The sequence below is a fragment of the Pteronotus mesoamericanus genome, unplaced genomic scaffold, assembly GCF_021234165.1.
Source record: "Pteronotus mesoamericanus isolate MK-2021 breed Mesoamerican mustached bat unplaced genomic scaffold, CSHL_Meso_final scaffold_118, whole genome shotgun sequence".
In the NCBI taxonomy this organism is placed as follows: domain Eukaryota; kingdom Metazoa; phylum Chordata; class Mammalia; order Chiroptera; family Mormoopidae; genus Pteronotus; species Pteronotus mesoamericanus.
In genome coordinates this window covers 5317507-5340226 of record NW_026555301.1, presented here as the reverse complement: position 1 = coordinate 5340226, position 22720 = coordinate 5317507, and the positions used below count along the sequence as shown (strand labels likewise).

Genomic DNA, 22720 nt, shown 5'->3' with positions numbered 1-22720 from the left:
TGGACTGTGCAGTCTTTTGTGAAGGCCCATGAACTGGAGGTACAAACTGAGTCTCAGCAATGCCCATCAGAATGTCACAAAAGAGATGCTTCTCAGAGTGGAGAGGAGGCCGAGACTTCATTCATCTCTGTCCTTATTCCCTTGCCCGGAATAGTCAGTGTCGGATGAATGTCAGGCTGGTTGAAGAAAAATCATCATCACTTGGCTAGAACATCCAGCTCCAGAGAGAACTATGCTGGGCAACTTGGAGTGAGCATATACTTGTGGGAGCCAGGGCAGCCTGGCTGTGAAGGAAGGAGAACACCATTTTATTTTGTACCTGTCATGTGGCGGCAGCTTTCTCATCCAGCTATGGGTCTGATGGTCATCAAAGGGAAGGCGTCAGCTATCTCCCAGTTCAGGGATGAGGACATAAACCAGGAAGAGGTGGTGTGTGTCCTACCCAGGCTCACTCAGTAGCTGGGAGTGGAAGGCCTGGCATTGGCCTCTCCCCAGCACTACCCAGAGCAGAGTTTGTACACTGTGGTTCCTGCCACAGGTGTACTTCCTTGGAAACAGCCTTCCATGTTTACCTCCCACTTGGCTCTTCCCTGAGGTTGTGGTATAGGCATAGGGGTAAGGGCCTGTTTATGTCCATATTTCACCTTTAAGGTCCTGTTGGCCCTAGGGGAGTTGCTTCTTGCCCTACCTTGGTTACCTTCCCTGAAGATGGATGATGGGGCAAGGTGCTTTCCCTGTCTGGCTCTGACTGGGCACCTGTTACCTTCTTCAGCCCATCTAAGAGGGGGCTCATTCCCCTCAAGTCAGGCTATCTGACTGCTATCCTGTCATCCTTGCTGGGGAGGTCTGACTGCCACCCTTGTCTTGGGCAGTCCTCTGGGTGGTTTCATTCTTGAGACTGCTTTCTGCAAGAAGTCAGTCTACCAGTCAAAGCCTCACGGTTCTCTGTGAAAAACAATGGTGGTGGGTGGGGGTAGCTGGTGCATTTCTTTTGGTCTCCTTGGGGAAATAAGTGGAGAGTGTTGGATTCTGGGCCTGTGTGGACTGGAGCAATTTGCTTCTGAGTCACAAAGAAGTGGAATGACCCAGAGTCACACTTTGGTGGCCCCCAGGGTTCAATCCAGCTCTACCTTGTTGCAAACCTGGCTGTCCCCACATCAGCCTGGCTCTGTACATGCATGTTCACTAGGTTACCTCAGGAAGGATGTAAGTGTGTGCCTTTGGAACCAGCCTGCAAGGCTCTGGCCAGACAGTCACCATGCCAAGAAACACCTTGGTCTTGGCAGGCAGGAAGGCACGTGCCTAACTCAGGATCAGACACCTGGGCTGTAGTCCTGGTACAGCCACTTGCTGTGTGACCTTGGGTTAGTTGCTTCACTTCTCTAGGCAACAGACTCTACTTATAAAATAAGACTTGGGCCAGATCCAGACTCGGCAAACTTTTTCTTTAAAGATGGTAAGTAATTTGGGCTCTATTGGCCATATAGTCTCTGTCACCACCACTAAACTGAGCCATTGTAGCACAGAAGCAGCCAGAAATAATGTGTAAACAAATCTCGAGTATGACCGTTTTCCAATAAAACTGTTTACAAAACCAGGTGTCAGGCTGGGATTTGCTATGGGTGGTAGGCTGACCTGGGCACTAAAGGATCCATGCCCTCCCATCCTTTGCTCCTCTGGATTCTGTAGCTATGGTTGGTCCAGAGTGAGAGCTAGACCCAAGCGGTGGATCAGCAACCAGTCTTCTTTGATACTGTTCAAGAAACTAGCACCTGTAAATTTTCATGAAGGGCCTGAGGAAAATATTAGTCTTTGGTAACCAGTTGTGTCTTTCTCTTTGTAGAATGCTGAGATGTATAAACTATCTTCACAGCAATTCCATGAGGCAGCTTCAAAAATGGAGGGCACAATAAAGTAAGAATTTGTTTATTATTCTTCATAAACTTAGCCTGTATCTGTAAAAAATTCCCATATGTGGCTTGAAACCCACCACCACCTGCCTAATTTCAAATTTCTCTAATAACACAGAGGACCATCTGCTACTCAGGTCTCTCACCTGGATCTGAGACAGCCATTGGTCATTTGTTATTGGCTATATGAGTACTCACTTCTTCCCTAGCAACCTGGCAAATGGGAGTGTGGCTGCAGCAGACTGACTGGGCTATTGCAAGCCGAGTGTCCTATAAGCCAGCCCAGGGGCTGGTCATCAGGCTCCTGCGAAAGTCAAAGAAGGGGTCCTGCATATCTCCCAGTTGTGGAAGTGGTTTTCAGGAGGTGGGGGTGGTATGTTCCCTATAGGCATCCCTGTGCTCTTGGTCCTGTGCCACAAGCTGTTGTATGATGACACTCAGGGTAGCCCTTGTTTTACTCCCAGAAGAACTGGGGCTAGGGATACTGATGGCTTGCTCCAGTCACACAGTGCTGCTTAGAGCAGCGTTCTGTTCCCCATCTGTTGTGCTTTGCGGTCAGGGTAGGCTCCAGAGCCAGAATGTCAGGATGGGAGGTGAATGCATTGTGTCCAATACAGACACAGTACTGCTTAGTTTAGGGTGAAGGTCATGGGAAGGTCTGAGGGGTTCCTGTGGGGAAGAGACAGCCAGGCCTTGAGGTCTGGGTCTTTTGTGTGAAGATGGTGTCCGTGGACCTGGTAGACCTTCATAAAGTAACCAGAGGTTCTGACTAACTCCCTTCTCCTCCCTCAGGGGTCTGTCCCTTTCAAGGTTGAGTCAGGGTAACTTCCAAGCAAACTAATCAGAGTGCAGAGTGGTGAGGGTTTGTGTCTGGAACCAGGAGAAGGAAACAGAAGGCCTGGGTGACTAGGAGGTGATACATTGCTTGTGAAAACAGCTGCTGATGAAAAACATGTGAGAAGCCAGGAGGGGCAGGGGCAGATGTACATGCAGTACAGGCCCAGGGTGTATATATAGGACACCTGAAGCTGGGGGGAAATACTGCCAGATTGTGGGAGAATTGACTAAAGAGCAGGTTTGGGAAAGAGAAAGCAGATATCTTGGAAGAGTTCAAGTCCTGCAGTAGCAATAGGAGATTCAAAAGAGGAACTTCTCAGGGGGTAGATGGAGATGAGGAAGACCTTACACCTTCCCATTGGGACCCCACAGAGCCTGGGTGCGAGTGAGAGCCATGAGCTGTGTGGACCCTGAGGAATGGAATCTTCAGCTGCCTTTGCGGGGTGTATGGGCCATGCCACACACAAAAGGTCTTTTCCTCACAGAAGAGGGCCCATCTGGCTCGCCTGGAGCTGACAAATACTCAGAATCATAGTCAGTGAGAGCAGGAGGTAGGGAAGCCGTCATACCTCAGAGGTGGGTGGGTGACAACCACCTGAGTAATGTAACGGCTGGAAAGGGCAAAATCGGGTTGACTTCTCAACCTGGCCCATCCCCTGCAGTGTCTGTGGGGCAGCAATGCCAAATCCACAGCCCTTCTCCCTTCACCTGATCATGAGCCAACTGCTCAGGGGGAGAAGCTCTGGGGAGAAGCCAGGGAGCTTTACAGTCACTCACAGTGCATTTTGTCACATGTCATGTGGCCCACAGTCCTGAGAGTTAGGACTCCTGGCCTCCTTAGTCAATTTGACTCTACTGTCATATTCTTTCTCATCCTCATACCCTCTAAAAGTAAAGAGGAGCTAGCACTTGAGTATATTTTTAATCTGAGTATAGTGAAGAGTTGGTTGGTTGTTTACAACATCCCTGATAATGACTGACTTACTAAGCATAATACTAACTTATAGGTTAGTACTCTTTAGGCACTTCAACCATGTGCTCTCATCTACTATTGTTGATTCTGTTTCACAGATGAAGAACTGAAGCTAGAGAGATTGTCCACAGTCACATGTGGTTACCTGCTAGGCTAGGTCACACTTAGCTGAGACTGCTTTGGAGCCATTGTTCTTCCCTATTTGTCTTTGCATTTTCCCTGTCCCTTGAAGATCTCCTCTGAACATAACATGGTCAGCAGGATAGAGTTAAGAGCCTGCCTGGGCTTTGGAGTCAGGCTGACCTGGAATCACACCTCAGCTCTGCTTCTTATTGGCTCTGTGCCCTTGGACAAGTCACTTAAACTTTCTGGTTTCCTTATCTACAATACTTAGAGGAACAAACCCTTTAAAGCTTTGAGTGAGATACCACATAAAAAAGTAGACCTATGATGTCAACTGTTGTTGGTATAGTGAGACTTAACATCCAAACCTGTAGAGAATTTTGTATGAGTTTATTTGAGCCAAACTGATAACAGTTAACATGAAGAAAACTCTCAAAGAATTCAGAAAAATGCTCTGGAGAATGGCAGTTTTGTAGCTTATTTTATACACTAGCATCAAAGGAGGAGACGTAAGGAGGGGGTTACATGAAATCCATTGGTGGTAGATGAAGGGGGTGGGAGAAAACAAAGCAGGGAAATCTCTGAGATTGGATAAAAAAGTAAACCAGAGAGACACATACTTGCTTTACATTGATGGGTACAGTATTAGTTAATAATTAACATTTACAGCACATCATGATGGTATATGAGGGAACAAGATAATAATGAGGGGTTCTGTGGTCTTCTGCTCTGGTGCAGCAGGTTGTGCCCTGAGGGGCCTGGAAAAGGAGATTCCTCTGACATTTCAAAGGTATGTTCTTAGATGCAAAAAGACCATAGGCTCACTTAAGATAAAGATTGAATTTTGTCATGGAATGTACGGGCCTAAGACTTAACTACCTGCCAGGATCCACTTTTAGATAGCAATTTTAATATGTAGCCCATCCTATTGTTTTTGGTGGAAAGGAAGCATTTCCACCGCATTGTGAGGAAACCATTCCGAGGACCCATGCACGGTTTATTCAGGTGAAAATGAAGCTGCCTACTGGGTTTCCAGTGTCCCATCTCTGTTTGTCCCATCTTGGAAAAAGTCCAGCTGTGTCCTTGGCAAGGCCAAAATAAAAGCCAGTGTCTAGAGTTTCTGCTTCTTATTAAACTTAGTGTTTTGGAGCCCTGCACAGTCTGCCACAGGCCCCAGTAGCCGCTAGACCCACATGTTCACTTGCTCCCAGGAGAGAAAGAATGCATGAGTGCATTGGGTGAGTGCAGTACTGGGTAGGAGGGAGGGAGAGAGAGAGATAGAGATGATAGAGATAGGTAGAGATAGAGGTAGAGATAGAAGTAGAGATAGAGATAGAGATGATAGAGAGAGTACGCTAATACTTCTTTGGGCCCCTGGGTTTATATTAGTTTGGGGTTGGGACAGAACAGGTGTTTTTTCAAAAGAAGCAATCAACTTCTCAAGTTTTCACAGGCATTTGATAGGTATATACGATAGTTAGACTGACAGGCCTGTTTGGTCAAGCACCTCCTCTGCACCCCCCAACAAATCAGAACCAGAGTGGGGAAGAGAAGAAAGTTAATGCCATTGATCGAGAAATGCTGTGATCCCCTGAGGTGTGAACTGTAGCTTCCTGGTGAAGCAACAGGCTCATGCTCCCCAGTTTATTGAGCTTAGCATCTCATTCCCTTTGCTCCAGTAACATTATGTGGTTACTTTTGGCCTCTCAGTTTGTAAGTCCTGCCTTGAAGGCCTCCCTCGAGCTTGGCAAGTGTACTATGTGGCCCTTTTCTCCTCCACAGACCGTTACTAATAATGATAGTCATTTGAATCACTTTTACAGCACCTAGCTTGGCATAGCATGGAGCAGATGTAATAAATAGAGTTTACTAAGAAAACATTTGTCTTTTCCCAAACAAAGTAAACAGTAAATAATATAGAATTATTATTATTTTTTTTTATTTAAATATTGGGGGTGGGGGTAGAATCTTTCACTGGGAGATTTCTTGGATTAGCAAACAATTGTAAATTGCATTGTAAATGCCACAGGAATAAGTGTCAATTGATGTCAGCAATAATATTGGAGAGTTTTCTTCCAAGACAGTGAGCATCTTTTAACAACTTTGAGTAAACTGAATGGTTACTTACATGGTTAATTAATGTCCATGTATTCACACATTTATTTAACACAGGTGTATAAAGTGTCTGCTGTTGTCACCAGGAAGGGGACCTGGCCTTGAGCGGTTCTGCCTAGGGCCAGCCAGTAATGATTGAGCTCTTGACTTTGTGCAGGAAATGTTTCACAACATAAGTCAGGTGATTTTATAAGTATATTTATTAAAGCTGGAGACAATGAAACAAGAAAGCAATGGGAGAGCCCACACTTGGCTTCCTTGGCTCTCTGGATATGTTATAGGAAAGAAATGAACCTTGGCAGGGCTGCTTTAGCTCCCTGGGAAGTCAGAGAAGAGGGGGCCTAGAGGACAGGTTCAGTGGGTTAGCTTGGGATGAACTGCCACTGCCCATTGCTTCCTGGCTGCAAGTCTTCTGGGGTCCCTTAAAGTTTAAGAGATACATACCTGTGAGGAAAGAAGAGGAAAGCAAAAAAAGGCAAGAGTGCTCCCGGAAGGGAGAGTGCCCACCGGGACCTTTGTTTTGAGGGGTTTTAAAGCCTGGGAATTTAAGGGACATTGTAAGGGAGAATCTCAACAGGATATTCATCAGTCTTATGCTGATGTGCCAAAATGAGATTTATTCCCTTAACTTCATCTGTCCTAGAGTGCGGTTGACAAATGACACTAATTGGATTTCTGCTATCTCCCAAAGTAGGGTGATTTAAGCTATTTACCCTCTAGTTGGGGAGTAGAAGTGCAAACCATTTACTCTTAAGTGTCCTTGTTTAGGGAAGATAGGATTTGCCAGATGGCTGCAAACTGCTTATTTAACTATCTGTGTCAGATTCCCTGTTCTGCTTGTCCTACCTTACTAGTTTGTCACACTATTTGCCAGGCATCATGCTAGGTGCTGGTGATAATGAATAAGACAGTTTCAGTTCCTACCTGCAAGGAGCTTATAGCATTTGGGACATGACAAACAATATTTTAAAATTAATAGCACAAAAAGCAATTGCCCAAACAATGATTGATTACAGTAATGAGCTGTGAAAAGAAAAGCTGAGTTTGAATTAAAAAGTCCATGTCTGAGTCCCCAAACCCAGACTTGGAAGTTAGGAAGGCTTTTCTAAGGAACTGACTTAATGACAAAATGGGAATTTGGCCCATGGAAGGAGAGAAAGAGAAAGAGCATTTCAAAAAGGAGTACCAGTGCAAAAACTCTAAGGCAGGAAGTACTTTAGCATATTCAAGGAGTTGAGAGATAGTGTGGCTAGAGAGGAATGAATGAAAAGAGAAATAGGATGCAGCTGGAAAAAGTCAGCAAAAGCCAGACCAAGCAGAATTTTACTTGTATCCTAGGGACAGTGGAATACCATTTCAGCTTTCTTTCTTCACTAATATATGATTTAAGGTATTAATTTCTCTGTAAACACAGCTTTAGCTATACTTTACAAGTTTTGATACATTGTATTTTCACTGTAATTAAGTTCAAAATTTTTCTAATTTTTATTTTGATTTCTTCTTGAATCATAGCTTATTTTTAAAATGTATTGCTTAATTTTCATATATTTGGTAATTTTCTAGTTATCTTTTTAATAATTAATTTCTTGTTTAATTTTATGATTGAAGATAGTCTAAATCCCTTTTAAAATTTTGAAGCTTGGTTTATAACCTAGTTTTGATAGGCCTTCCATGTATCCTTGAAAAGAAGGTGTAGCCCTGGCTGGTGTGGCTCAGTGGATTGAGTGCCAATCTGCGAACCAGCCAAAAAATCGCAGATTGGATTCCCAGTCAGGCATGTGCCTGGGTTGCAGGCCAGGTACCCAGTTGGGGGTGTGTGTGAGGCAACCACACACTGATGTTTCTCTCCCTCTTTCTCTCTCTTTTCTCCTCTCTCTAAAAATAAATAAATAAAAGTCTTTGGAAAAAAAAATAAAAAGGATGTATATTCTGTCCCTGGATGTAGTCTTTTGTGTTTGTTAATGAGGTTCAGGTGGTCCGTCATGTTCAAATTTTCTGTATTGTTACAGATTGATGGATTTCTGGTTTTGTTACCAAACAGAAAGTGGGGTCCTATTGCCCACCACCACCCTCTAGCCAAAATTCCAGAGACAACGTTTTGGTGATAAAGGAAAGGAGTCTTTATTCAAAAGTTACACAAGTTTTGGAATAACAGCTTTCTACATACATTAGTCACTTAAGCTTATCATTTAGGGCTAAATTCTAGTTCTTTATTTACAGCTTCAATTACTTAGGCCTATAATTAAGACCAGCCTCTTTAACACCTGAGTTCTTCTATCATTTCCCCTATTCATTTTTAATTATATTATTTCTATAGGGTTAGTTTAAAAACTAAAACAACATAGGATACAAAAGCTACAAAATTTTGGAAGAATTTCAGGCTTCAGTCTCAGAGCTCGTCCCCTCTTGAACTCCCAAAGAAGAATAACTCTGCCATCCTTTGCCAGGCCAGCCCGATCTTGGGCTGCACCCAGAGTTCCTTCCCATCCAAAACACCCTCCTTTGGGAAATGCAGGCAGCTGCAGCATGATCGTCCTCAAGGACGATCCCCAAAGAAGAAGAGGACCAGAGAGCCCTTCTTATATTTTAAATCTTCTGGTCCATAATTCTATGAGCTCTGGAGGCATTCAGCTCCTCAGTCAATCCTGTCCTAAAAGGTTAACTGTTGCCTAGGGCAGCCTCCTCCTGGCTCCTCTCTACTCCTCCCCAGTGATCTGATCAGATCTCTATCAATCCCTCCCCTTTAACACTTCTGGACCTTTGTAATCTTACAAAGGTAAATGGGAGAATGTCTCATTTTTCTGTATCTACTTCCTGCTGGCTATGGATGTAGTCCTACCTATACCCTAACACAAAAGGGGTCTGGAGTGGAGGGAGGCCTTCCCACAAGGGAGAAATATCTTGTAAAATCCAGGTCAGTTGCTGTCCTGGGGAGCAGTGTGCACAATGTCTAAAGGATAGCATTTCTGGACAAGGTGACATCCTTGTCATATTCTGGAGGCAACAAATTTGACAAGAGGTTTAGAAGGCGCAATCAAAACCATAACCACTAAATGGTAAAGGTAGGGACCAATTCTTTCCATGCCCCACATTAGGAAAAGAGTGGCTTCCCTGGAGGAAGTTGTGCAAGGTGTATCACACCTGTCCAAAGCACTTTTGCCCACTATACTTAGCTTGGAATGAGTGGAATATTCTAGGGTCACCTTCCCTCCCCACCCCTTAACATGTCTGGGCCCTTTCTGTCTAAGCTATTAGGACAGGAAAAGGAAAGCAGTTTTAAGCAAAGGTGACAGACCACCCCGTATTTTACCAACTCAACCACTTAGTCAGGTTAAATCATTGAGTGTCAGGAGGCAGCAAAGCAGATGGGCTTCTCAAATGAGGTACATACTGTGTAAACAGTCACCCAGGTAATGAGATCATAGGCATATGCCCTATGAAAACAGAAGTGAGAACACATGGGTTAATTCACACAACTCACGAACAAGTCCAAGTGCACAAGACTGTCTTTTTAGAAAACATCCAGTTGCAAGTGTTTTGCCAGAATGATATCAAACAATGATAACTTGACAAATCCTTCTTGCTTGTAAATTGGACATCTCTGATGATGTCACAAACTCATTTTAACTTACAAGTGAAAAGAAAACTTTGAAGACTGTTAGCTGCACTAGACCAACGTCCACTGAACATTATGATTTTCCTTGTAATATGATTTTTCTCCTTAAGATCACCCTCATTGTCCTCAAAGGGACTGCATGAAGTCCATTTTTAGTTTTTGCCTGTTCATTTGCATAAACACAACAAGACAGCAATTGATCACATAAGATCCTTAAGTCTGCTTTGCTGGACCTCACACAAGGAACCTTTAGATTTAGCTTTGGTCTGCCCTTGTAGGCACAGAAGCCAAGCCACCCACCTGCCATCCAGCTTTGCCTGAAATACCTGCTTTCCTCAAGTCCTTGGGGCCCCTGCGTGTCTTAAAGTTCCTCCTTGCCATCCTTCAGCAAAGCAACCTTCGTATCTTCCCTGAAAAGACGGCCATGAACCACACAACTAGACATGGTACCAGGCCATTTCTCCAGCGGGCTTTTTTTGTTAGCTTTGAAAGTCAATCTCAGTTCCTCATGGCTTTCTGGTAACAACCAGAGTCCAGGCCTTCCTCCTTGAGGCATGATATTCCAATCAAAGTCTTGGTTAACAAAACCACTATTGGGAACTGGTCTTATTGGTTTTATGCAAAGAAACTTTATGCCATCTTCAGAATGCCAGATTCTGGAGGGATCAGGTAGGGGAAAAAATATAAAACGTGAAGGAAAATCCTTGTTCTTCCAGTATCCACCAAGACTGCCTTCACATGCCTTACACCTTTCATTGTTTACTGTCTCACTTGATCTGAAGTTTTAGCTTTCCTTGGGAAACCTCAATTTCTTTCCAAAACCAAAGTAAAGCAAGTCCAAAGTAAAGACAGAGTTTCAAAAGAAGAAGGGGGACTGGAATTAGCCTTATAATTTTGTCTCATTTTCCACCAGTCCCACTAACTGGTCACACAGGTGACCTTTCATAGGTCCCAAATGGCCCAAAGCCTCACTGGTAGCAGCACTCTCTTGCCTACCAGTGCTTCTACTGGTCCTTTGGCAGAGACATGACCACTCACCCCTAGCTGGTACACTGACCAGCATTCCATGGCACAAAGCCCTAATGGTAAAAGTACTCTCTTGCCTACCAGTGTGTCCACTGGTCTCTTGGAAGAGACAAAACCTCTCACCACCCAGTCTCATTGTAGAGACACGCTGTCTTACTCCAAGCCAGATTCCACTAGCACCAAATGAACCTTCCTAGGCCCCAAATGGCAAAGACATCCTCTCCAACCGGTTTCACAGATGACCTCTTCTAGGTCCCAATGGCTGAACATCAGAGACAGAAGATTCCCAATGTACCCAAAACAGTAGAGTTCCAACCATGTCCCCATAAGAATAAAAAACAAGCAAACAAAGAATAACTGTACCCAAGAGAGAGGTTTCCTTTCCTCCATGTTTAAAACTTTGACAACCTTTCTATATACCTTTACTCATTCAGACATACCCATAACTCACTTTCAATTCTTGTTCTTTTCCATACTGGGAAGGACCATACTCAATCTCAGTATCTGGCAGCTAAAAGTCCTTAGATTTACAAGCACATGAATAAAGTAAAAGAAACATTGTCACCCTGTGTTGGGAGTCACTGTCCTTTTCTGGAAGAGGAATTTCAGATCTCCCTCCAGAGTGCAGGTCCAGCTTTCTCTTTTAGCATCAACCACAGCCACAGGGTCTGCATCCTCCTCAGGCGCTGACAGTTTTATCTGCGTGTGGTGGATCCAGGGCTTGATTCCCATCAGCTTTGGGGAAGAATGTGTTGTCAACAGGACATCATAGGGACCAGTCCATTGTTCAGCTAGCTGCTGTTCAGGACCCTGAGTCTTCCAGGAATTTCATCTTTTTTTTTTGGTGTGGTTAGTACAAATGGCTCTAGTTGGAATTCAGCTATCTATTTTCCTGAATAAGGTGATTTAAGCTATTTACCCTCTGGTTGGGGAGGAGAAGTGTAAACCATTTTATTCTTAAGTGTCCTTGGTTTAGGAAAAATAGGATTTTGCAATTACTAGATGACTGTAAACTGCTTGGCTGATTAACTATCTACTCAGTTTCCCTATTCCACTTGTCCTGGCTTACTGACTTGTCTCACATTCATACAACTGATACAATGACATGAATAAATCCCAAAAATATTTTTCTGACCAAATGAGCCAGGCACAAGAGGACATACTATATGATTCCATTTATACAAAATTCTAAAAAATTCAAACCTGATCTCTAATTTTCCATTTTTTAGTTTTGGGTATTCTCTTCTCCAGTGGCCCTCCTCCTTGCAATAAGCACATTGATTGGCACTTAGGGAGTCTTTCCTCCATTCTCTAGAGTCCTACCTCTTCTGGTCTTGCCACTCTGTTTCTAACACCATGGCCTGCTTTACCTTCCATGCTTCCCAGGCATTGTAAACTTTAAATGCTGTGTCCACTAGCTGAGAGAGATTCATTCCCAATGACCCATCTAGATGCTGGAGTTTCTTTCTGTTATTCAGGACACTTTGCCCAATAAAAGTCATGTTCACCATCCACACATTCTCTGGTGCCTGTGGATCAGCCTCACTGTGCTTCTTATAGGCCTGATAGATCCTCTCTAAAAATTCAGAAGCGTCCCCATCTGGTCTTTGTTGAACAGCAAGTTTCATATTCAGGCCCTTTTGTTTGGGTACCCCTTTCTTAAGCCCTTCCAGTATGTACTTTCTGTAATGTTCCAGCAAAGATAGTCCCCACCATTTGGATTCCAGTTAGACTCTGTCAAAGGAATTTCTCCAGCTGGGTTGAGGGTCCCACTGGGATTCTCTTGATGGAGACATTCATAAGCCCTGTTTGTAATCAGTCATCTCTTATCTGCAGTAGACAAGATATTTACAGGAGCTATACATTTGCCCAGTTTAGATGATGAGTGGTTAAAAATGGAGGTGATAAGGTCTGCCATTCTCTGAGGATCATCCCTGTATGAGGCGTTGGAATTCTCCAATTCAGTGAGTCAGTGAAGTGGAGAACAGAGTATGTACCCAAAAGTACCCAGCAGGCTGACCTTGCTGATTTACTCCACCCATAAGGTAATTGCCTCAGAGGAAACTGGCTTGTTTTGGATAGGAGTGCCCCCTTGCCAAATTGGATGCCCTGACAAGTATTTGAGGGGAAGACCCATCCCTTGTCATACAGGAGTGGAGCCATTGGTTCTGTGGTCTCTACTTCAGGGGTAGCTTGTGAAGAGGGTGGTGGTGGGGAAGCTCCTTCTTCCACTAACCTTGGGTCCCCTGGGTTCAGAGCATTGATGAGGTTTATCTCTTCATTCTCCTTTTTCTCCTGCCCCTTACTGTCAGTGAGAGGTTTTGAGGCCTCCTCTCTGCACCATTAGATGGTTCTCTGTCACTGATGAAACCCTATTAATCAACAACATAAATGCATTGACTAATGAATTTCACCCCATCTGCCTAACTGTTGGCAGTACTGTTTCAATTGCATCATGGTACAATAACTTAGGGACCCATGCACGGGCCATCTTTCCTCACAATCCAAAACATACGTAGGCCACACAGTATTACAATAATCAATCAGTACCTCCTTGATCATTGACTAATGACAGTACATACTCCAGTCTGCCAAAATCCTACCCAGTGGGCTCTCTCTAGGAGCCAGGACAGAACTGCATTTATTGGCCTGGATGTACAGGCCAAAAGCTATAACCAGAAAAATCCAAGAAACCAGAGAACATATAAACAAAACTGATATCTACAACTCTATTATTCCAAATAGCACTCACAAGTAAACCTTCTGCCAACCAATCTCACAAACCGTGGTCCCCACACAATGGCTACCTCAAAGCAGTCCCCACCTAGACTTCGTTTCACGGTCCCTTCCCAGACCCATTTCCTTTTCAGTGGAAAGGCATGTTTAGGCAGCCAATGCCTTGAGTGGATGTACAGAAAATTCCTGGAGACTGGGAAACCCAACAGTCCCATGCTCGGGGTCAACCAGTCACAGGCAGCTAGGGTCCCACCAGGGTCATCAGTGCTGTTACTGAACAGCAGGTGGGGTTCTGATGCCCGCCACCACCCTCTACCCAAAATCCCAGAGACAACATTTTAGTTATAAAGGAAAGGAGTCTTTATTCAAAAGCTACACAATTTTTGGAATAACAGCTTTCTACATACTTTAGTCACTTACAGCTTTAATCACTTAAGTCTATCAATTAAGGCTAAACTATTTAATCTCTAGTTACAGCTTTAATCACTTAAACCTGTCAATTAAAGGCCAAACTCTATTAACACCTGTGTTCCCCTAGCATTTTCCCGTTATTTTTTAATTGTTTCTATAGGATTATTTTACAAACTAAAACAACATAGGATACAAAAGCTACAAAATTTTGGAAGAATGACAGGCTTCAGTCTCAGAGCTCATCCCCTCTAGAAGACTCCCAAAGAAGAATAACTCTGCCACCCTCTGCCAGGCCAGCCCAATCTTGGGCTGCACCCAGAGTTCCTCCCCATCCAAAACACCCTCCTTTGGGAAATGCAGGCAGCTGCAGCATGATCATCCAGGCATCTTCGAGAAAGGAGGGCCAGATAGCCCTTCTTTTATTTTAAATCCTCTGGCCTATAATTCTGTGAGCTCTGGAGGCATTCAGCTTTTCAGTCATTTCTGTCTTAGCAGGTTTACCGTTGCCTAGGGCAACCACCTCCTGGCCCCTCCCTACTCCCCTGTGATCTGATCAGATCTCTGTATCAGTTTCTTCTTGGGATCCCTTTACTTCTGACTGAAGGGCTCATATAGTATTTATTTTAGTGCAGCTTTGCTGATTACAAATTTTTAATCGTCTGGAAATTATTTGGATGATTATAGCAATCCTTTGTCTCAGCTCTTTGAAGATATCTTCATATTCTCATTTGATGTCTGTTTTTCCCTGAAGAAGTCAGCTATTGATCTGTTGATATTATTATTACTCCTTTGTTGTAAGTTCTTTTTTTTCTCTGATTTTCAGATTTTCTTGTTGTCAAACAAGAGACTCGTGTCAACAAGAAAATCTGAAAATCAGAGAAAAAAAGAATTTACAACAAAGGAGTAATAATAATATCAACAGTAAAAGTTCCACTGCCCCACCATGGGTTTCATATCTTGGGGTTTGATTTTTTTTTTTTTTTTGTTAATTTCAGAAATTTCTCAGCCATTATGTCTGCAAATAAAAGTCTGCTGTATTTTATCTTTCCTCCTCCCTGAAATTTCAGTTACATGTATTGCTGTGTCTCACTTTTTTTTCTGTTTTTCATCTGTTTTGCAATCCTCATGCAATAGCCTGAGTTTTTTCTATTGACATTGCATTTTACTAAGCCTCTTTTTGATGTGTAAAGTCTGCCTGAAACCTATATATTGAATTTAATTACTTCATTTTATTCAACTCTAGGAGTTCCATCTGCTCTTTTTTATTTTTATTTTTTTAAATTATTGGTCTCTGGTGAGATTCTGGATTTTGCCATCTATTATAGTTATTTTGAAGTCATCTGAGTGTCCTTTGCTATTGTGTATATTTTTCTCTCGGTCCTATTTCTTAGTGTGGTTTGACTGAATGTCACACATTATACAGATTAAAGTGCAGTGGCTCTGGAGTATATTATCTCAGCTCAGAGATGCTCCACCCTATTTCTTGTTTACCACCTGAGTGAAGGCAGATCACCTTAAACCCAGAGGGACTAAGCTGAAAGGAGGTTTGCCTGCAGTTTTGGTAAAGCTCAGGCTACTTCTGACTTACCCCTGTTCCTAGGGTATTGCTTTCCAGGGCTCCCTTTTGTTAGTGAGTTCTAAACCCCTATTTTTTTTATTTTTTTAAAGTGAAATAGCAAGATTTATTGGGGTAAAGGGAAATAATACACCCTTGGGGATACAGAGGGAAAGCAGATTTTAGTAGTAACTGCTTCTAAATAAGTCCCTATATACTTTCTTGGTTTTCAGAAAAGAGCAGTCTTATTTCAAACTACCTAGCCTAGTTTATGAGTTCTCTCCCCACCCCACACCCAGCCTTGTGCTAAGCCTGCCCCCTAACCAATTGCTTTCCTGGACCTTCCTGGGTCCCAAGCCCCTATCCAATCTGATTATTTTCCCAGGCTGTACTCCACCCCTTTATGTTGCCATTTTGGCTCCTACTGTGCATGCTCCCAAGTTCTGCTGTGTCATCTGGTTTCTACTACGCATGTGCTTCCCTCCCCCTAGCCATCTTGGTTTCTGCTGCCCCTGTGCCTAGCAAAGGAATTTTCCCCACCGTTTTATTCCTCCCCTATTTTTGCTTCCTCAGCTCTGTGAGACTTCTGAAAATGCTACTCTGTTTTTAGTGGCTTTTTACTTAGCTCTTTAGCATCTTGCATTAAGTAACTAAGGAATTTGACAAATGCTTTAAAAGGAGGAAAACCACTAAGAGTTGGCTCACTTCTTTTTAGCTCCCTTCTCTCCAGATTCCTGATCCCTCAAATTCTAGCTGTTTTGGCAGTCTCAACCTCCAAAGGAATTTTGTCTCTCTACAGTCCTGTGAAATTGCCAAAAGCAGGGCTGGCTCTTCTGGTTTTCAGCTGAAGCTGTTTGCCCTACTCCCAGCCTCCCTGCACCAAGAATTGGCAAAAGCTCTGAGGGCAAAAGTGGTTTAGGGAATGAATGCTTACCTTTCTATAGTTCCCTTCTTTTTATAATCTTGGCCTGTAAGTCTTACTTTGTCTTAGTCCTTAGATGCCTTCAAACAAATTTTTTTATTGCAGCTTTTAAAAATTTGTTCCCAGAGAACAGTTTTTGGTTTTTCGGGTTTGGTTTTTTTGTTTTTGTTTTGTTTTTTTTTTTTTACAAGCTATTCCACTGTAGTTGGGAACAGAAGTCCTGACTTAGGTTTTGAGGAATGATTAGAGTTTGCCAAGTAGAAAATGGCCATGCCAGGTAGAGGAAACAATAAGTACTAAAACAGAGTCAAACACTGGTTATGTTAATAGCATTGGATGACAATGACATGGGTTACTCTCCCAATTTTTCTTCGGCCCACCAACCTTTCCTGAAGTCTGCCAAGCCCAGCATTCATGTAGGGACACAGAAGGAGTCTGAGTTGCAGGGTCAATGGAAGTTACGACTGAAGGGTGCTGTTGGTGAGGCCAACATTCACAGCTTGAGCACTCTTGTTTTGGAAGAATACTATTGTTGGGGTAGAAATGAATATTCAAAGTATGTATGCACAGCACCCCCCCCCCCCGCGCACACACACACACACACACTCGGACACTTACAGACCTCTATACCTCACAACAGCTTAGCAGGTGGAATTATTCAGATTTTCTGAAAGAAGAAATTAAGACCCCTGGGAGCATCCTTTATTTATTGTGTCACATCTATTTTTTATGACAACCTTCAGTTCTCTTCCTGTAGGATTCATTCAGAGCTGGTCTTGTCTTCTTCCTGTCAAGAAACTTGTATGGTCCTCCCTGGCCCTCCAAAGAACTAGCCTTCAAAGAGGTTAGAACAGTTGAGCCAAAGGAAAAAGGGTATTAACTATTTCCCGAAACTAAGTCATTGTGCTAGTGTGGACATGGTCAACTGGAACTTCCTGGGGCTGAGCTGCTGCTATATGTTTTCATCATCACTTTCAAGTGAGGCTTCTTAAATAAACTATGGGGCAGAGGTTTGGACCCCCTGGAAGAATAAATTATTTTTGGGACTTGAGCTTTCCCAGTTTGCCTCTATTTAGTGAGCAAATGACAGATTGATTACTTTTAAGACAATGGTCATTTATTTGAACCCATAATAAGTTGGCATTCTAAATATTCTTTATTCCAGATAACATTCAAATTAGTCAGAATTCAACACATTTCCATCTCTCACTTTTCTATTTTATCCAACCTTTTAAATGGAGCATTTTCTATTCAGAAAGGTACCAAAATATGTGGTTTAAACTGGTGTGCATGGCCCTTTAAGAGGTTAACAAATCAAATCCCAGTTAATAATTCATTTAACAACTCAAAATTCAGTTAATACATTTAAAAAAAAAACCCCAGTTATTGACCATCACTATGTGCAGCTGTTATGCTAGGTGCATACACAGTACCCGGGGTCTCCTGGTCACAAGAAGCTCATGTGGCAGAGGCCATCATTGTCCCATTTTGCAAATGTGGAAACTGAATCACTTTACCTCTCAGGCTCATTTTCCTAGTCTATAAAACAGCAACAATGGTGATACCTATTTCTGTCAGGCTTTTATAAAGACTAAATGTGAAAATCCACACAAGTGCCCAGGGACACATAACCAGGTGGCAGCAGAGTGGGATTTGAACCAAGTTTGCATGAGTCTACACTTGCTCTTTCCTGCTACAGTGGGATGCTTCCCTTTATCAGGAATTTACAGGACAGAAGATTAGCCACTTGTTGATTAGCTGACTGACTGACTTTCCTAGAGCTATAACATTTCCTTACATTTCAGCCTACAACTCTGTGTCTGTGTGTGTTTGTGTGTTTTTTCCAAAGAGCAGGGCCCTTTGCATACATTTACTTCCACACCAAGTGCTGACAGAGTTCTGCCTTTTTTGTAGCAAGAAAGACAAAGATGTGTGGAGACAGAGAAAGTGGACCAACAGAAGCAGTGTTTGTGTACCATGCGGGGATGGAAAATCCAAACAGAAAATGTGGGGTGATGGTGCTCTCTAAGGTGAAAGCCCTAGGCTGCTTGTGTGGGTTAGTGACTTTGGGCTACCTCTATAAAGTCACTGTGGCTTCATCTGGAGAGGAGGGGTTGGCTTCTTGCCTCTGTCCCCATCTGTACCCTTGTCAGACAGTGGATCCCAGCAGTCTCCCTCTAAACCTGGAGATGGCCTTAAGATCCTCAATGTAGCACTCTAGCAGCTGGTACCAACTCTTCAGGGTTGACATTTGAGGTGAAACCTATTTGCCCTCCTTGGATCTAAAGAGTTCTAAAGATAGTTTTCAAATCTCAGGTGGTGCTTGGTTCCTTATTTCAGAACACAAAATCTACTTAGTTATTTCTTTGTACATCCTATGTTCTGTCTAGAATACCCTCCCTCTTTTTTCCTTACATATGCTCACTGTTCAAAATTCAACTTAAGCATCTTTTCTGCTTACTGTTTGTCTTACCCAGAGGTCAATCCAATTTCTTATTTTTCTCTGCATCCCCACCGTCCAGCTCAGGACTTAGCCATGATAGATATGACCAAGTGTGTATTGGATGGACTGATGAGCTGATGCCTGTTGTATGGACATTAGGGGTGGGATTTAAAAACCAATAGTTCACTCTTTAAGCACCTTCTCTGTGAAGGCTTCTGCAGCATGCACAGTGCCCTCTGTGGGGTGGAGACCCCATATGGAGTGGAGCTTTGAGGTCAGCCAGGTGAGTATGCAGGTCCCAGCAGTGCTGCCTGATGTATAGCCTGTGTCAGATGATGTAACTGCTCTGAGAAACATTTCCCTTGCTTTGGAAGTTTGTTTTGAGGGCATTAGGAGGTAGTTTTTTAAGCACTTAATAAGTACTCAGTAAACAGTAAGTATTATGATATAGAAAGTCATGTTTTAGTGAGGAAGAGATTAGAGCACAGTAGCCAAAAGAGCATATAGTCCTAGATACATAGAGTGATTCAATGACTCTCTGAATCTGGAGCCATGAAGGAAGTGGGCACCTCAGAACCCCACAGCTTTCCTTTTGAGGACTTGCCCTAGAGAGACCCTCCACATGTGCACAAGCAGGCATAGGCAAGGAGGTGCTGTGGCCCTGCTTCCAAGTGTGAGAAATTGGAAACAGACTCACTACCTGTGAACAGGTCAGTGGATAGCATTATCCATCTGAGTCTTTCTGGAATGGCAAATGGCAGTTAAAAAGAATGAGCTGGAGCTCTGTGTGCTGGCCCAAGAAGATGTGTGAGACATTTTTTGGGTGAAAAAGCAAGTTGTGGTGAATTGTGTATGTGTACGCTTGACACGCATACACTGGTACACTATCTGTTCTATAGGTACGTGTTACTGATGTGGATATAGAGAAGAAAATCTGAAAGAATACACTCCAAATGAACATAGTAGTTACCTCTGGGCAGTTTCAGGGTGTTCAGAATTACAAAAAGGATCAAAGGGAACTTACCTTATCTGATATTTTTTAATTTTGTAAAGAATATATTATTATGTATAGCCCATGTAATAAGAATATGAGGATAATTAGAAGGAATGATGATGATTTGGGCCCCAGGAGAAGGAGCTACACAGTATAGGACAATCAGATCCCCAATCTGACAGCTGACAGTGACCACGCAGGGTCAAGAACTGACCCTGGAACTGTGTTCCTGGTTGTGTGAGTATGTGTGTATGTGTGTGCATGCGCACACATCCATGTGTGCATGTTTGTGTACATGTGCATATGCACAGGTGGGAATATGTGAGAGGGCATGTTTATGTGAGCATGCATGTGTGCACATATGTGTGAGCACATATGTGTGCACATTACTGGATGTGGATGTGCATTGCTTTCTGGTCAAGGCTTGGCCTCTAACTCTCACTGGTGCCCTTTCCTTGAAATTTTGTTCCATCAAAGACTGAGCTTGTTGGACAAGATCTGTGGTTTTTAAATGTCCTTTAGCTACAGCTTTTGTGTTCAAAAGAAATGTGCTATGATGCGAATACAGATAAGCTATGATTCTGGATGAAGCCACAATGGACATTCCAAGGTTCTTGGGTCAGAAACCTGGCTCCTGGAAGGCTGGAGGTCTGGGGGAAGATGGGATCCTTTTCTTCCAGGCCCTCATCACCTGCCTTCATTAGGGTCCAGCACACTCACTTAGGGTCCTGCAGGTACTACTGACCAGATTAGGGCTAATGTACCATTTCATACAATAGTAAGGGAGCAATGAGAGGTGAACTTTGAGGCAGGCAATGTAGTTTTTTGCTGGCAGATATGTACAAAGATATCTGGAATGAAGTTATTGAGCAAAAGAAACTTAGGGATTAGCCAGTGGTTTTCTGTTCTGCATTCTGTATGTACCACCATAAATCAAATGCTGGGTGCTTGGTGCTTCCTATTGTGCCATGCTGGCATGCAGTAGAGAGGTTGGGAGGTTGTAGAGGGAGAGAGGCCACAGGGTTGAAGGGTTGAGTAGGTGAATGCCTCCTGGACGGAGGAGGTTGGCCAGAGCATGTAACTGCAGTCCTCAGAACTCCGACTTGTAGCAGGACTAGAGCCTTGCACTGCAGCTTGAAAATTTAAGTTAGCTCTAGAAAAGGACTTCCTGATTGCATTGAGAGATTATAATGTGATGACTGAGGGAAGGAAGCTCTAGAGCCCTTATCTTCCTCTAAAGATATTTAAGGAAAAGCAACAGTGTTACTCTGTAATTGTAATGTGGTGTGACAGCCCTCTTCCCCATTTTATCCCAAGCAACAGAAGGGCTACTTCCTCTGCATCAGCATCAGCATTCTGCCTTGGCCTCCTCTAGCTGACAGGCAGCTGGCCTCCAGGTTTCTCCCATGAAGAGTTTACTGGTGGTTTGCTCTTGACCACTGGTTTAGGGAAGGGAGGCTATCACCTTTCTAGTGACTCATTCCCAAAACACCTGTCCTGGCACTGTGGGCCACCATCTACAAAAGGGATTTGGGAGGACCTGGTTGTATTTGCACATAACCTTACTTTCCCTTAATGTCTTTTATAACCACTTCAAAAAACGGATTAGATAGTGGTGATCTGGAGCCTCTCCTGAGACTGGTACCAGACAGGACATGTGCACGATGAGTAAGACATGGTCTTTGCCTTCGCTGTTAGGCACAGACACTCCCCAGGCTGCCCTGCTTGCAGCCTGCCCACCCTAAGATAGAATGCCTCCCTTGGAACCTGGGGACCCCTGAGACACACCTAGTATGCCACTTATAGCACCATTTTGCACTTCTGTGTTCAAGCATCACATTCTATTAGATCACAGACTTTTTGTGGGCAGGGAACTTGCTTTACTCACCTTTTATCCCCAGGGACCATTTAATGAGTAGAAACCCACCATAACACTATATACATGCTGTGTAACGATACATAAAATAACAATACATGCAACAGCAATGTGTGAATAAAGCACTCTCAGAGCCAAGGCAGTGGAGCCATGCATTCTCCCTGAGTGCACTTGGGCTTAAGAGATGAATTCACCTTTGTGCTGGATCAAGGCAGGCTCTGCTGTCAGTGGCCAGTGTGAGCAGAAACTCAGGGTAGGGCCTTTCTCTATAGGGTGTTAAAGGAAGGTAGGGCACCTGCAGCAGAGGGGAGAAACTGATATCTGAGGGGGTAGGGATGAGGCTTGGATGTGGCTGAAAAGGTAGGCTGCTACCAGATGCAAAGAGCCTCCTGAGCTTATGAAAGAACTCGAAATTCACCCTACAGACAGTGGTGAGCCATAAAAAAGCTTTTAAGGAGAAAATTGACATGATCAGATTTGTGTTTTAGAAAGACAACTGGCCACATTTTGGAGATGAAAATGGTTATGGTGTTGGGTGGGAGGCAAGAATCCTATCTAGGACCTGCAGGAGGACCTACCGTCCAGTGGCCACACATGGAGGGCCTCTGTGTGGGCATGATCTGTGGTACAGTGGGAGTCAGGCAGAGGGGCTCCTGTGCTCAGGGCAGAGAAATGGACAAATGGTCAGCATTGAAATAAGGTCATTATAAAATGTGCTGTGAGGAAGATAAAATAGGATAACCTGATAGAGGGTGATGGGACTTCTAGATGGAGGATCAGGGCTGTCTCTGACACTGGAACACAACTGTGATTAGAACGGTTTGGGCAACTACCCAGGCATGGGTGCAGTCAATTACCAGGAGACTGAGCACAAGGCCAGGAAGGCCCGGTGCAGTGGTGAGTGGGTTAGGAGTCAGAGGCAGGGAGAATCTTGACTGAGGGTGGACTATCGTGAGACTCCCAGAAGTTTGTTCGTTGCCCGCTCTCCCAGTGCTGCAGGAAATGAGGGCCACCCCGACTACTGGTGGGGCAGTGGGCTCTTTGAAGGCCCTGTTGGGTTTCAAGTGCCTGGAGCCAATGCCCTAGACTGACGCCTGACTCCAAACCAAGGATTCTGATGGGGCTTCTGAGGAGGATAGCCGCAGGTTCCAGGGAAAGGCAGCCTTGAGGGGCAGCCTCCAGC

At 43.8% G+C, this 22720-nt stretch overlaps 1 protein-coding gene across 1 annotated transcript in view; it reads left to right on the top strand.

Moving 5' to 3' along the window:
- CHCHD6 (coiled-coil-helix-coiled-coil-helix domain containing 6) overlaps positions 1 to 22720 on the top strand; it is a 327465-nt gene that overhangs the window by 273040 nt on the left and 31705 nt on the right. The window contains exon 6 of the mRNA XM_054587294.1: positions 1844 to 1914. Within this exon, the coding sequence (XP_054443269.1) occupies positions 1844 to 1914 (71 nt within the window). The remainder of the gene's footprint in view (positions 1 to 1843; positions 1915 to 22720) is intronic.